Source organism: Pristis pectinata, chromosome 16, assembly GCF_009764475.1.
Source record: "Pristis pectinata isolate sPriPec2 chromosome 16, sPriPec2.1.pri, whole genome shotgun sequence".
NCBI classification, from domain to species: domain Eukaryota; kingdom Metazoa; phylum Chordata; class Chondrichthyes; order Rhinopristiformes; family Pristidae; genus Pristis; species Pristis pectinata.
Genome location: NC_067420.1, coordinates 28,861,462 through 28,877,900, shown reverse-complemented (window position 1 = coordinate 28,877,900; position 16,439 = coordinate 28,861,462). Strand labels below are relative to the sequence as shown.

The 16,439-nt window shown below is 38.6% G+C and overlaps 1 protein-coding gene across 6 annotated transcripts in view; it reads left to right on the top strand.

The window, feature by feature from the left end:
- The window catches only part of LOC127578729 (receptor-type tyrosine-protein phosphatase T), a 935,885-nt gene that overhangs the window by 863,455 nt on the left and 55,991 nt on the right, over positions 1 to 16,439 (top strand). For all 6 annotated transcript variants that reach the window (XM_052031104.1, XM_052031103.1, XM_052031108.1 and 3 more), the window contains 2 exons: positions 7,215 to 7,302; positions 13,966 to 14,042. In XM_052031104.1, the coding sequence (XP_051887064.1) occupies positions 7,215 to 7,302; positions 13,966 to 14,042 (165 nt within the window). The remainder of the gene's footprint in view (positions 1 to 7,214; positions 7,303 to 13,965; positions 14,043 to 16,439) is intronic.

The window sequence follows — 16,439 nt, the reverse complement described above, 5'->3', positions numbered from 1 at the left end:
TAGTTATGCTTTCATTTATGCTGACAAGCAAGCACATTTCTCTAATTGCCTTCTTCAGATCTTGTCAGCTAACAAAAAGATCTTAAAATTAAATCAGGCACATTAGTTCTTTGAAGTTGTTGCAGGTTTACATTCCTCCAATATAAAATATTATTAGGTGACACAAATAACCTAAATGCATGTTATTAAAGTCAAAGTCTTCCCAACCTAACCAAGTATTTTCTGCCCTATAAGTTTAATGATATTCATACTGTTCTGTTTCTTTGTACACTTGGCACTTGCAAGGTGATGATATGAAAGTGTGTGCGAGAAATATTGCGATCCCTAATGGCCTGTTGACATTGCCATACAGCATGTATCTTGACACCTGTGTGGTAAAGGCTCAGATTGGGGAAGGCATTTATATTACATTAAACAAGTTATATACAGTATGTAAAGGGTTCTGTTGGATCAGATGTTCAGGAAACTGTCTTGCAGCTGTTCTCTGCGGCCGATTGCTGCATTTTAAATTTGTTATTCATGCACGTGCAAATGTGTGATGCAGATCATGTCCAATGAAGTTTAGAAATAACCTTTGGGTGAACACTTAATGGATTGTTTGTGTGCCACGTTATTACTTTGTAATAAATATATTTATGTCGGCATTTACATGTAGCTAGTTCATATCAATGTGTTAGGCATTTGTCTGCCAACATTGTCAACAGCACAATGTCACACATGGCAAATAGTATCATAATTAGTTATGGTGAAAATGCTGATTCAGCTATATTCTGACTTCTATTTAAGATCATAAGACGATATAAAATAAGAACAGCTGCCGACCATTCAGCCCCTCAAGCCTACTCTGCCATCCCGTAGAATCAGTGCTGACTGGACTTTCCTCAAATCCAAGTTCCTGCCCTTTCTTCATAACCCTTGATTTCCTCACTGATTATAAATCTATCTATCTCAGCCTTAAATACACCAAAGGACTTTGCCTGCATAGTTCTCTGTGGCAAGAAGTTCCAATATCTCACAGCCCTCTGAGAAATGCGAGCCCCCTTATTCTGAGATCATGCCCAATTGTTCTGGACTCCCCAGTGAGAGAAAACATCCTTTCAGCATTTGATCAATCTGACCTCCTAAGAATCTTGTTTCAATAAGACTACTTTTAATTCTTCTAAACTCCAATGAGTATATTCCAACCTGTTTAATTGTTTTTCATAGCAAAATTTCTCCTGACCTGAGATCATCCTAGTTAACCTTCTCTGAACAGCACCAAACAAAATAATTTTTTGTTTAAATAGTGGGACCAAAATTATTCACAGTACTCTGGATGTGGTCTCACTAATGCCTTGTACAGTTGCAGTAAGACTTCCCCACCTGTATATTCCAACCCCCCCCCCCCCCTTGAAATAACAACCAACATTCCTTTGGCCTTCCCTATTAGCCATTGCACTTGTGTGCTAGCCTTGGGGGTTCATGCACAAGGACTCCACAAATAAGTGTAATGTTGCTTTCTGCAATTTCCCCCTTTTAAATAATAATCTGTTCTTTTGTTCTTCTGAAATGAACAACTTAGATTTTCCCACCATCTGCCAACTATTTGCCCACGTACCTAACTTAGCAAAATCTCTCTGTACACTGTATGCTCCTCACTGCTTGCCTTCCCAGCTGTTTTTGAGTTGTCCACAAATATATACAAGTATTTAAATTTTAATTTGGCGCAAGGATGAAAATGCCATTATCTTCTGATGATGGCTGTACTTATCTTTTTGGTTGGGTTTAGATTGAAGTGACCAATGATTCTGGTTGGTATTGGTATTTTGGTCCTGCTGGTTGAATGAATTAATGAAGCATTTTATTCATCCCTATAGTGGTCAGGCTGTACCAATTGAAAAGTTTTATTCTATAAATTAGTTAACAGTGAAATATTTCACCCAATAAAGATTAAGCCAGAGAGCACGCCAGTGATGGGATCACAAAAGTGCATGAAAGGAAGGAACAATTAAAGGAGAATGTAAACTTTGATTAAAAATTCAGAAGTTTTATAAATGTCAAAAGCCACCTCCACATACTTTCAATATGTGGGAAAATATATTGTCAATGAAGCCTGCATAGGGAATGAGGAGGCTTATGCTGCAGAAGTCCATCGGTGCATTAAATCTTCATGAGGAGGATTTTCTTCTGTATCGGCCCTTGGCACCATACCCAGAAGTATGTCTACAGACAGAAACAACCAGCGTTAGCCATTAATGTCACTAGATATGCCAACCTTATGTTACATGGCATCTGCAGGTTTCCTTGTAACAGGTGGCATGGCTCAGCTCTTGTCTCTCTTCATTGGCACAAACTACAAGAAGACAGCTCCCTATAATTATTCCTCCGTAGGGACGCCAGGTTCTGTATCTCAGGTTAGTGGCATCTTGCTGAAGCAGTCAGGCATCAGTGGATTGCAATCAGCCTGACATGTGAATGTGTAGTTTGCATGTATAGGCTGGCACCTGCCATCATTCATACATTTTGGCATTCTGGGCATCCTCCCAAGAATGCCATATAAGGGATTAACAAAGAAAAAAATTATTGGCGCTTGTACTGGTGCATGTCAAAGCAATATTTATTTTCATTTGGCAGAAGTCTCAGTAAAATCTACATGCCAAGATGTGAGGAAAAAAGTATTTACAAAAAAAAATTAAATGGACAAGTGCATCTTTCCAAATATTACCTGCCACCTACTGGTCTCAAGCACCTATTTAACACTGTCATTCTTAGTTTCATGCCTTGCAAGCCAGAATAGATCAAAGATTGAGTAAGGTAACATTAATGTGAAGTGTACACCTCTCCAGCCAGATGCTCCCACTGTTCTTTTATTCTGCCTGAAAGGTAAAATTCTGGAAATCTAACTCACCAGACTGCCAGCAGACTGGGATTTCCACATAGTTCCTTGTGCGTGTACCAGACTAATGCAATGATGCAGGAAGTGCTAGAAAACTGAGGAGTGGTTTGATCGACTTCCGATTTCAAAAAGCCTTGACAATCAGATACATTGTGAATTCCCATTCAGCAGTGCAGACGCAGAGTGGGGTACATTATCTGTCAATTGACAGAGGTACACAACAGTTTGAAATTATACTGATTCTGCTTGGTCGGAAGTTCAAATTCATGGTGATAAAGAACCTCAGAAAAGAATAATGGAAAGTGTCTTTTGATAACAAATGAATATCTTACAATGAGATGTTTATTCTCCAAAAATAAAAAAAATGATGCTGCTAGAATATGTTGCACAAGATATTTCTTTATGTCAATAAATGTTTCTCTCTGAAAGATGGAACAAAAAGAAATGGAATTTTAAAGTATTATTGACAGATATAGCAGTTTTTCACTATATTTTTCCTTTTCATGAGTTTATATCTGTCATACCTCAATAGAATAGAACACATTATTTTGCACTTGAAGATATGCTTTCAGTGCAGGATAATTTTGTGGGTTTTCTGTTGTCATGGTGACTCAGCTTTTATGATACCCTTCTGCTTTCAATTTACATCATTATAGTCAGCTCAATCAATTTAATCCTAGTTAAGGTCATTTTTTCAAAAACTGCACTGCAGTCCACTGGAAATGCTTTGTTCAGTTAAGCTGCAGGTTAAAGGTAAGATTACATATTTTTCACTCTGTGCAGATGAGCATTGTAGTCTGAGAGAAAACAGAGAATGGTGCATTTTCTTCACTACCTGAACCATGGCCTCTCACTGTTAATGGCATTTATGTTCTGTTGTTTCTGCAATCATCCATATTTTATATTTACAGGATTCTCAAAGATTTTTACAGTTCTTAAGCATTTTTGTTCAATGATAATTTTGCCAGTACGTACTCCCAGTGATGTTCAAAAGAAGATGTTGGAAATTAGATCACAACACTAGTTCTCCAACCATTCTCATTTTGAGCATGCTGCCTACAAGTTCAGAAAATTTACCTACTAATCTCATTAGTATCTTGCCATTTTGCCAGGTGTTGATGTTGAAATACCCTTATCTCTGCTGATCAAGTGATTATGATGAAAAATCTTACAAGCATTGTCTTGACTTACACATTCAGAATTGGAGTAAGTTCAAACATATGATTAAGAGCCCTGTGTGTAATAGCTCTCTTCACCTTCTTGAATTTTTTCACTGGAGACTTGTTGACTCTGGTTTAAAATGGAGCTAGAATTACACGCATCGCAAATCTCAAAGGGCAACTCTTTATGGGCAATTTAAAGATTGAAAACCATGTGAGATAAGCTGACCTGAGATGAACAAAGCTAAAATCCAGGCAGGAGGTAATCTGTAAAATCTAGTATAATGTATTTTACTGGGTCTTTCAGTTTATTGCAAACATGAGCTGTTAAAGCATGTACTATTTAACTATGAAAGATGTCAGCTATTACCGTATTAGTAATCCTAGCCTGGACCAATTATTGTTCATCTTTCTCTCCTCTACTTGCTGACCTATGTCTTAAGTTAATCAGAACCTCACTTTTAAAATTCTAAACCAGTTGCAACCTGATGAAATGTCTCAACCCAAAATGTAAACCATTCTCTTTGCCTCCACAGCTGTTCCTCCAGCAGTTTGTTGCTCCAGGTTCCACCATGCCATCATCCCTCAGTGTCTCCATAAATCTCATCCATCCCCCAGCCCTCCAAAATCTTTGCACCATTCTAATTTATTCGGTCCACTCTTGAAGGCTATGCCTTCATCTGCCTAGGCCCTAAGTCCCTGCACTTCTCTGTATCTTTTTCCACCTTGAAAACACTCAGTTAAGATTACCGTTTTGACCAAGCTTTTGGTCATTTTTCATATCTCCTTGTGACTCATTTTCAAGTTTTGCTTTATGACCCAGCTGCAAAGCTATGGTAAAGACTCCATTTCACTACAAGATGTTTGCCTTTTGCTGGCTTCATGTTCCTTCTTCTTCCTCCTCCTCCTCCTCATCCCCATTCTCCCTGTCCTTATCCTCTAGTTCTATGGGTTCTTAGATGCATGAAAAATCCCCTACAGAATCAGCACACTCTGCACTGTGTGTTTCGATGTACATGTGACTAATAAAGATCTGATCTGATCTGATCTTATCTTATCTTATCTCAGGTGGATCAGGTGGTGCTTGACTGGGTGGGTAGTTGGGTAATGTGGGATGTTGTGTGCTCCTTCCACTGTTTGTTCGTGGCCTCCGTGTGCTTCCATTATAGTGCACCGAGGTCTTCTCAGATGTCAGAAGCAGCTTTGAATAAACTGACCACCGAGGTTCAGGTCTTGGCAAATTGATGGAAAAACAGCTTAGTGATTCCCAGATTTATATCCATTTCCATATCCAATATTTATCCAAACTGTTGTCAGCATGTGGGAGAGAGCAGGCAATCATGCTCTCACCTCACCCACTCATTGTCAAGATTTTCAGCATCACATAAATTGGTGGAAACCCAGCAGTAAAGGGACTTGCCCCAACGCAGGACAATTGTGATGTATTCCCATTTCAAGAAGTCTGTTTTTTTTTTATGTGGAATCCAAAATAAACTGCCTGCTAATCTAGCATGGGAATGCATTATAACTCTCCTTAATAAATACATTTAGTTCATTTTTGTAATTGAAATTAGAATCTATTTTGGAGTTTGCAATTCAGCTTCACCTGTTGCTCTGTAAGACAAATTTATCAGTTCTGATGATACATTTCTATTCCACAGAGTGAAGATAGGGTTAAATACTTGAATTCACTTCTAGTCTTTCATTCTTGGTATTAGAATTGATTTAAATCATTTTGAGTTTCTGAAGATGTGGCATTGCCATGTTTATTCTAAATGGCTGTGGTATTACAGTAAAATGTATAGCAAGTTTCAATTTAACATCATTCTAATGAATTTGTTTAATATGATCGACAAGGAAAAGGTGGGGGGAGGGTGGAAGTGAGGCACTGAAAGACTCAAGAAGACCAAGGTAACTGTACTGAGTTTCCAGAAATCAGAAATTTCATTATCAGGAAATACAGAACAATTCAATCTTCCTCACAGTGTTGCCAATTGGCATATTAAACCTGTTCCTCTCTGAAAGCAGTTACTGGATTACTGTAGAATTTTGCCATTTTGAAATATTCCTTTTTACCCTGTCTTAAAATTTACCTTTGTTCAATGCCTTTACGGAAAGGTCGGTCTTCTCAAGTGTAGTCATCCAAAGCAGTACAGACCTCACAGTGCAATCCATTTCAACCTCAAAAGCATCAATGAACATCTGCTCTCTCAAATGCTTGTGACTGGGATAAAAAAAAGTGAAGCTACTTAAAAGCCATTAGTTGCACAGATCTACAAAAAAGAGAGCCCTTTGAATGCTAATCGTGAGTGCCATTAACTCCTAAAGATTGTAAATGGATCTCTTATTCTTCCAGACCTCTTGAACAAAAGAGTAATCCAGCCAGTAGCTGTGCTATAAAAAGTAAACCTCTTTATGATGCTACAGGCATAAAACTAGGTTATGAGGTACCAATGGGACATCAGTTTAGAAGAAAGGCATACAAACAATTTACATCATTGCACCCACCAATAAATCTAAATTGTCTGTCATCAGTTCATCAATTTAGGGTGTTGACTCTGGTTCTTGCAACCTCATCTGCTGAGTATTCCAAGCATTTACTTTATTTTATTTCAGATTTCCAGTTTCTGCAATTTTATGATTTTCATTCACTGGCCAGGTGTATTATTGGGTCTTTTCAGATCATGTATTTTCCCTAATACAGTTTGCTAATATATCTGTTGGCTTAATTTCAAGATTATAGTCTAATATTCAAATTCTCACAAGGATGTATAAAATCCAATCATGTAAAATATTATTATTCATCATTTTGCAAAGTAACTGCAGTATTAACTGATTTCAACACTTATGATGACAGCCAACTGTTGTTTCTCTGTCAAATGCCAGTTTGTATTCATTGTATTCATTCCTACTACACATTTTCCCACTTTGCTACCATGCAGAATTTAATTGGTGTTTTCTTAATAAATCCACATTTATTTGAGTATCTAACATGTTTACTGCAGGATTTGCAGAGGTAATATCATTTGTGTTCGCTGACTTCTTTTGAAGCTGCAGGAACCAAAAATGTTGATATACTTCAAAGCGTTATGAAGGTTTGGCACATTCTGTATTCAACGCAATCTGTGGGTTATTTATTAAAAGTAATTTTTCAAACAGCCACATTCCTTGCTTTGCAGAGTTTGCCAGAAGGACAGTCAGCAGCTTGGGACACTGCCAAGAAAGAGGAAAACCGTTCTAAGAACAGATATGGGAACATCATTGCTTGTAAGTAAAAGCTACACAGAATGGATGCATTTCATAAATATTCTGTCTATAACCTTATCTGTCTTATAAATTCTTCCTTACATGGATCAGCCATGAAAACCAAAACAGTCATCTTAATGAAAAGTGCTTGATTTACAGACCAGTTCCAAATGTTAGGCTTTAAATTAATTACTCACCCACCCTCCAGCTCTCAGAAAGTTAACAGTACAAACTAGTGTACTGTCAGAGAAGGTGATAGTATTAATGATTATAAATGAATGCTTTAAAAACACTGAAATAGATTACTCTTGGTGTAGAGGTCGGGCAGCCAGTGGGCAGAGCATGCTCGTTGGACACCTAATGGCAGCAATATTTGGCAGGTGGGCTACAGGGAGAAAATGAACATCTGAGGCAGTCTGCTATTCCGTGCTGCCTTAGATCAGTTGGCCTGGCTGGAAGTGGATAGATCCCTGAATGGGGTTTAGAAGTTGGGACAGTTGGGTGGTGGGGATGGAGACAGAAGAGACCGCAGATGCTGGAATCTGGAGAAACAAACAATCTGCTGGAAGAACTCAGCGGGTCAAGCAACATCTGTGGGAGCGAAGGAACTGTCGACATTTCAGGTTGAAAGCCTGCATCAGGACTGGGTGATAGGGATATCCAGAGTGTAAATGAATCAGGTTGGTTTCGTGGAAGTTGGAGGATTACTCCTGGTCCCTGAAGCCACGCAAATGCACCACAAAATTTGCCTCCAGGTTCCTTTACAGCTGCCCAACCAGCTGAAAATATACAGACCATGTATTAGGAGAGTGCACTTGGTCCTAAAGTGGCAAACAAAAACTTGTGAACTTCAGAGGATGCCTAATTTGAATACAAAAGCGACCTACTCTCTGATTCAGCCAGTCAGTGATTGGCGTTTGGGGAAGTTGGCAGTAACTATAACAATAGCAGGAACATGGCAATAAGTCAATTAGCAGCAATTTCAGGCAGGAAACTTCATAATCTCCCCTCTCCTTTATTATTTTAGGTTCTAAAATTAAAACAATTATTTCCAGCTATCTGTGCATTCTTGCAAGAAGTGACTCTATTGAGTTAGGTATTGCATTATTTGCACAGGTTTTGCAGTTCAGGCACACACATAAAACATGATAGCTGATCAATAATCATCCTTTTCTAGCTGCAATTAAGTGTAAAGCTTACCTTGAGATTTGTGATAAATTGAAGAAATAACAGGAAACACACATTTGGAATGATTTAAATGGAGCAAAAAATTCTCAACATCAGTCGACATAAAAGCTTCAGATGCCGGAAATCTGAAGCAAAAGCAGAACATGCTGGTAAAACACTGGAGGTCAAGTCGCATCGGTGACTGTTCCTCTTTCCACAGATGCTGCCCGACCTGATGAGTTATTCTAGTATTTTCTGTTTTTGTTCTTCAATGCCATTGTTTTGCATCTGATGTCCACACAACAACTTTTTAAAACTGAAAGGAAAAAGCATATATTTTGTCCCAGGTTTGGACCATGCTTACAATAGTTTTCATCTTGTGCAGGCTTATTGGTTTCCTCGTGTCTGATTACGTAGCTGTCTTGTGTCTAAAGGTCTTGTGTACCAGCAGTTGTTTAATGGGTAGCACCCTTTCCTTTGTGCCAAAAACAGCGACCCCAGTACATTAAAGAGAAAATGCCACACTGTTTTAAACTAAGCAAAAAGCTGGCAATTAATATTCAATGAAAATCAAAAACTCCAGATACTGGAAATCTGAAATACAAAGAAAGAAAGTGCTGAAAACACTCAGCAGGTCGGGCAGCATTTGTGGAAAAAGAAACAGTTCATGTTTCAGGTCTGGTTCCCTCTGTCAGAACTGGGAAAGAGAAAAATGCTGTTTAGTTTTCAATAACAGAGAAGGTCAGGGAGGAACAGATAGAACAGAGGGAATATATCTGACAGGGTGATTCCAATACTCTATACCGCAGCACTGGGTGGAAAAGATTCCAGTGCTATATAACTAAGAAGATTACAGATTTATTTAAGTTAAACCCGAAATAAATATAACTACAAACAGAACATCAGGACATTATTGTATTACTGTTGGTCAGACCATCCTGGGAGAAAATTGATAGGCATCATTCCTATATTCCAATGGTGACCACACTTTTAAAAATAATTGAAAGGTTGTGAAAAATTTTGGAATATCACAAAAGGAACCATAAAATTGCAAGAATTTCCATCCTTATGTCACTTCAGGGATTAATAAACCAAGGATTATTTTAGTACTAAATTAGTCATCAAACATTAAACATTAGTTTCAAAGAATGAATCCAGTTGCAAGATAAAACTGACTATTTGTCCCAGGAAATAAAATTGATTCACAGCATTTACTTGGGTCAGGATAGCACAAACTAATAAAGTACAGAACTTCCAAATCAGCAAATTTCATCTAAAAATGTTAATGCAAGTTAACCGCTTCTTGTGAGCAAGTTAAATCCCATGTGTAAATAATGTATAGAAATTGTTTAAATAATAATGGTAAGTTAATTGCACTAACTTTATTAATGTACAAGAATTCTAGGAAATAGCAGTGAGAAATATTTGCATCAAGATTTGCAAATTGCCATAAAATGCTGGCTAATTAGTTCCACGATTAACCTTAAAAATGCAAGAGATTTCTCCATCACTGTCAAGAAATGTCTACCTTTATGCAGTAAAGGAGAAGTATCCCACCACTGGTGTTCAAAATTTCTATTTCATGTCACAAGGATCCTGCTTGTAACTTAGCCCTCGTGTAACTTCAACTTCAGGTGCTCAGAAAGTCAAAAATAATGAAATGGTAAACTCTGGCTCCTACAAATACTCTCTCTTTCTCTCTCTCTCTCTCTCTCTCTCTCTCTCTCTCTGAAAAACTGGATGCTCAACATTGTGAACTGATTCAAGTATTAGTCCAATTTCTATATTGACTCAGCAGGTAAAATCTTGCCAGTGCTATCCTCATCCCATAAATTAATTAGCTAAAGATGTCTGAGGATTTTTTTTTCATTTCAGCTTGGAATTTATGGTTAAGTGGGTTGACTAATGTCATATTCCTAATACCAGATCTGAAAGGGATAGAGCAGGATGCAGCTCAAGCGGACCTGAAGAGGTGATGGTCCCGTGGACCATATAGGGTGAACCAGGAGCAGGGATGGATAGAGCAAAGGGTCCACTAACTAAGGGATGTACAACAGTAATCAGCCACAGGGTGCTTGGGAGTGGACCGTGAAATGTTAGAGGTGCAGGGTGACGAGCCAGCACACCAGATTGGATGAAGCATGAACGGGCTGAGAAGGCAGAGCGAAGCGAGACTGAACCACAGAGGTAGCGGGCGGCTGGGAGAAGCGCGGAGGCAGCAGGATGATCCGGAGTGGATCTGGCAAACTGAGTGCGGACCTGGCAGGGTGGAGCTCGTGGACCTGAAAGGGATGCAGCAGGGTGGAACTCGAGCGGATCTGATAGCGAAAGGGCAGGGTGGAACTCAAGCATACTGTGTAGGGTGAGCTTGGAGCAGGGATGGACAGAGCGAAGAGGCCACTAACCTAGGAATATGTGACAGTAATCGGCCACAGGGATTGGAAATGGACTGCGGAAGTGTAGGTCGGTGCAAGGGTGGCAATAGACACGATGAGCCGAAGGGCCTGTTCCTGTGCTGTATGACTCTGTGATGTGCTGAACATGGTGCAAACATGACATGTCTGGTTGGATCCAATGTTATGAAATATCACCTACCAAGCTAAGCACCCTGAAAACAGTTTCATTCATCTTCCTTTGTGGAAAAAAATCACCAGATATAATTTTTAAAAATATTTCTTCAATAAATCATTTACTTTAAATTCCACCGCTTACTGTACAGCAATACTAGCTAAAGCCCTTTATTATATGCCACACCTGGTTTATTTTAGCAGTACAGGATATTAATTGGCAAAACATTTCCAAATGGACATTGGAAGTTTATTTTTAAATCAACCACTTAGCTACTTCATATGAACATTCTTCACAGTTAAGATTGCCCAGTCAGTTTGTTGAGAGAGCTATATAGATTTCCATTAATTTCTTAGAAGCTCACATGCCCTTTAATGAATCATACATAATTTCTTCCAGTGGCTGGGGTTTTGTGTGACTGACTAAGGAAAGGCTCTCATTATTCACCATGCAAACAATTGTCCTTGCACATCTAACAAGTGCATCAGCAGAGATTTCTGGTCTTCCTGGCATCCAGCTGAGATCTATTAAGAATCTATGATGACTGTAGCAAAGACTGTGGGAAACTATTCAACCAGTTACACTGGAGTGTCCTCGCAGACAGCAAAGCAGGAAATAAAAACCATACATTAGACTTAAGTTATATTGTAAGGTAAATAAGGAATAGACTTTACATAAAGGAAGTAAGGAAAAGATATAAAAGTAAGAAACTCACTTCACTGTTACCTTTCAGGGTCAGTGAGGCTATTCAGCAATAATTATTGAATGGTTAATTTAATGACCACTAACTTTCTCCACTTTAAAATTTAGTTACTCCTGATTAAATGAAGCATGAGGTTTTTAATCAATAATTGTTTTGAGAATACTCGGTAATTCAGCTGAGTTGATGTCTAATGGTAATTTCATCTGCAAAGAGTGCAGCATGGAAACTGGCCCTTCAGCCCACAGTGTCGATGCCATCCACCAAGCACCCATTTTTAATAATCTTACCCTCACCCATTTTATATTTCCCACATTCCAAACAACTCCCCCCAGATTCTACCACTCATCTACACACTGAGGGCAATTTACAGTGGTCAATTAACCTACCAATCTACATGTTTTTGGGAAGTCAGAGGGATCCGGAGCACCTTGAGGAAAGACGTGGTTACGGTGAGAACATGCAAAACTCCATATGGAGAGCACCCGAGGTCAGGGCTGAACCCAGGTTGTTGATGCTGTGAGGCAGCAGCTATACAAACTGCACTGACAGTAATTTCTGCCTTGTCTTTAATTGCACATTTGTGTTTGCTGGAAGCTGGTGTCAACTTTAGCCAGTAATAACAAGCATAACAAACATTGACGGCTTCTCTGATATTGGACGGAGCAATCTGGGTTCTTGTGTTTTTACTGGTCAAAAATGGTTTTGTTTGCAGTTGCATTTGTAAGTTACTTAGGATCACTTTCATTTTCAGGAGAAAATCGCTGCAATCAGTGGAAATACAATTCAATTTTTCTGATTCAAATCCCCGTCTCCTTGTGTTTTGCTGACATCCTGAGGGACTTGTAAAAATAAGATGTGTGGTGTCCATTGGATAGAAGTTTATTAGCCATGATCTTTTAGATGTTCATAGTTTTCAGTTTCGCAGCTATTTTAAAAATAGTGGGCACCTTTCCTTTCTATGTGACTGGGACCATACAGAAAAATGTATAAATAAAAATACAACAGTTGTGTCTACAGCATTGACAATTATAAGTAGAACATAGAGTCATTATAACTCCTTTTCTCTTTGAGTATTAAGCCCAATTATATTATCAAAATGAAATATTTACATTGTGATGGAAATTGCATTAATTGACCCAGCTCACATAGCACTATAAAGTGGTGGCATATCTTCCTCTTGGGTTGCTAATCCTTTTGGTGTTCTGGCAACAGTGTTTGGTAATTCTACAAGACTGCCATGGTGACGGTGAAGAAACATCTCCATGTCAGGGTGGTATGTAACAAAGAAGGGAACACGGAGGGATTGCTGTGCTGTTTCCCTTCTACTTCTTAGTGGAGAGAGTTACAAGGGAGAATAGTGAAGTAATTTGGATTGCAGTGCATCCCACAAATATTATGCACACTCTAGCCACGGTGTGCTGATGGAGATTAAGGTTATTTAATCCAGTGGCAAGGGCGTCAGTTAAATGAGCATGTGTCTAGGTGAAACCCAGGGTTTTTGACCATTGTTGAAACTACACCTACCCAGGCAAATGATGAAAACTTCAACACAGACCTGGTGGTAGATTTTGAGCAAGCAGGTGAGGCACTGGACTCCAACAATTATAGCTATCTTGCTTTACTTCAAGTACAATAATAGCCACAGCAAAGTGATGATGATCAATCACCAACAAACCTTCAAATCAGAATCAGATTTATTATCACTGACTGAGATGACATGAAATTTGTTGTTTTGCAGCAGCAGTGCAGTGCAAAGACATAAAATTACTATAAATTACAAAAGTAAACAGATAGTGCAAAAAGTGGAATAAAGAGTAGTGTTCATGGGTTCATGGACCATTCAGAAATCTGATGGCAGAGGGGAAGAAGCTGATCACTGAGTCAGATCAAGTGATCTGTGGTCTTGTTAAAAGTTCCCACCTGAGCACATCTGAGTGTTTGCTCACTTCTGGGATTTTGTTTTACTTCCGGTGGATGATAATGGAGATCTGTGTGATGTTAGCTAATAAATATGGTTCTGGGACATTTATGATTACTAGCACAAATCCTTAAAGTTTATTATTCTAATAGTCATCTAATTAAGTGTATAATTACAGTGTTAAGATTGAAATTTGCAATTTATTTAGTGAATAGCAATGGTTACAAGATAATGATAAAATAATAATGTTTAATGTGCTTTTCCTTGTGTTTTCTTCAGTTCAAATCAAGATCCTGCTAATTGTCAATGTTCATTGCTCTCTCTCCAGATGATCATTCTCGAGTACGGCTTCAGCTACTAGATGGCGACCCACACTCAGATTATATAAATGCCAATTACATTGACGTAAGTATCAGTTAGTCATTTATTGTGGATAAATTAAAATAAAGCAGGACCCCAAACTTCCTTGTATTTTCTTATGCAAACTGGTACGATCAAGGCAGGAGGTGGGGTGAACAGTGAGGAGTTCAGCCAGTTCCCTCAGATCTTCATTTCATTGTTACAGGGGATCCTAAGCTCCTTAGAAGTGGGACTAAGCATTCGTGCCTCTGAGGATTCTTCTTTGATGATCATATGATGCAACCACTCACTATTTCCCAACATTACAAATAGGTGTTACTGGGGCACATGTTAAGTTGCTATTAGCAACAGATAAATGATACCATTATTTTAGATCAAATTAATCATAAATAATAATGATAGCATTACCCAAACCCCAGGATATGCTCTGGGATCTACACTTAGATATTCTAGCAGTAGATTCCTGTTGTACCACTGGTGCTGGCACAGTGTCCTATCAAACATTTTGGACTTCAGCCTAAGGCCATAAGATATAGGAGCAGAATTAGGCCATTTGGTCTATCAAGTCTGCTCTGCCATTCAATCATAGCTTATTTATTTTTCAACCCCATTCTCCTGCCTTCTCCCCGTAACCTTTAACCCCCTTGCAATCAAGAACCTATCAATCTCTGCTTTGGCCTGACTTGACTTCCACTGCCCTCTGTGGCAACACAAATTCACCACCCTCTGGCTGAAGAAATTCATCCTCATTTTCGTTTTAAAGGGATGTCCTTTTATTCTGAGCTTGTTGGAAGTTGTCGGATGATTTTTGATAGCTGCAGCAAATCCTATTTTCTCGCACTTTCTGCTACTCATCACACCTCTGGTATCCATTACAAACAGGCAGGCACATTAGGGGCAATTTTGTGACACCACATTGCGATGAGGGTTTTCACCTCCCGGTGGTTCAAATCAGAAACGGCTTTTCCAGACACACAAAACTTGGCTCTGCTGAGATTTAAAAGTAATATGTTGCTGTTGATTATTTTATGAAATGCTGTCAGTGACTTGGCACTTTGGACACTTAACCCTAAAATCTTTGAAGTGCTTTGTCCAATTCCACCACTGAAGTAAAAATAATTATGCATTGTCCACAAGTATACTTTCAATTTCAATGAGATTTCCTAGTTTTTCTTGATGGTTTTGATCAAGGAGCACTCTGCAATTTCATTTTAAAGAGTTGTTGAATGGCTAAGTATTAATAACTGTTGGCAGTGATAAGTTCATGAGAGTTATGAATCTATCTTCCCAATGTAAAGCTTCATTTAACGGAAATGTATATCAGGAATTTGCAACAATTCTCATGAACAATATGCTTGCATCTTTTTATGAGCTTCCATTTCATAAAACTTTGTTGGAAGTGTGGAATTCATAAGATCTATCCTTTATGAATTTACTAAACTGATTCCTGGGAACTCGATTGATTTGTGGGATACAAACAGAAAATGCTGGAAACACATGCTGGTCAGACAGCACGTGTGGAAACAGGAACAGAATTAATGTTTCACATCAAAGAACCTTTGTCAGAACTGGGAAAGAAAGATTAAAAAAGGTAATTTTAAGTTGTAGAGAAGGTTGTAAGAGTTGTGAAGGGAACAATACCTTTGAAATGCTGAAACAGAAGGGAGTGGAATCTTGTTGGAACTGGCAGAAATCGCCAAGGATGATATGTTGATTGTGGAGGCTGGTGGGGTGGAAGGTAAGGACCAGGGGATCTCTGTCCTTCCTCTGTCCAAGAAGAGAGGAGGGTGAGAGCAGAAATGGGATGTGATGAAAGAGATGAGATGCAATCAAACACTCTGTCCTTTACGGAAGAAGGAAAGCCACTGTTCAGGCAGAAGGAAGATACTTGAGAGACACTTGTGCAGAAAGTACCATCATCAAGCTGGGGAATTATAGGTCAGTTAGATTATCATCTATATTTGGCAAGATGTTACAGTCAATAATCAGAGGAAGTAACTAATCATTTAGGAAACTTAACATAATCAAACCTAGACAACATGGGTTTATCAAAGGTAAATCATGTTTAATGAATTTGTTCAAGTTCTTTGAGGATGTGACAGGGAGAGTTGATAATGGGAAACGTGTAGTGTATTTAGATTTCCAAATGCATTTGACAAGGTGCCATGTAAGAGGCTGATGCATAAATTAAGCACCCAGGGTATTGCAGGAAGTTCAACAGTGTGGATTGAAAACTGGCTGTCACATAGAATACAGAGGGTTGGAATAAATGGGTTCTTTTCAGGCTGGAAGGATATAAATAATAGCACAACCCAAGGATTGGTTCTTAGCCCTCAATTGTTTACTATTTACATTCATAACCTGGAGGAGGGAACAAAATGTAACATTTCCATGTTTGCTGAAAATAGATGGGAGGACATATTGTGATGAGGACATTATGAT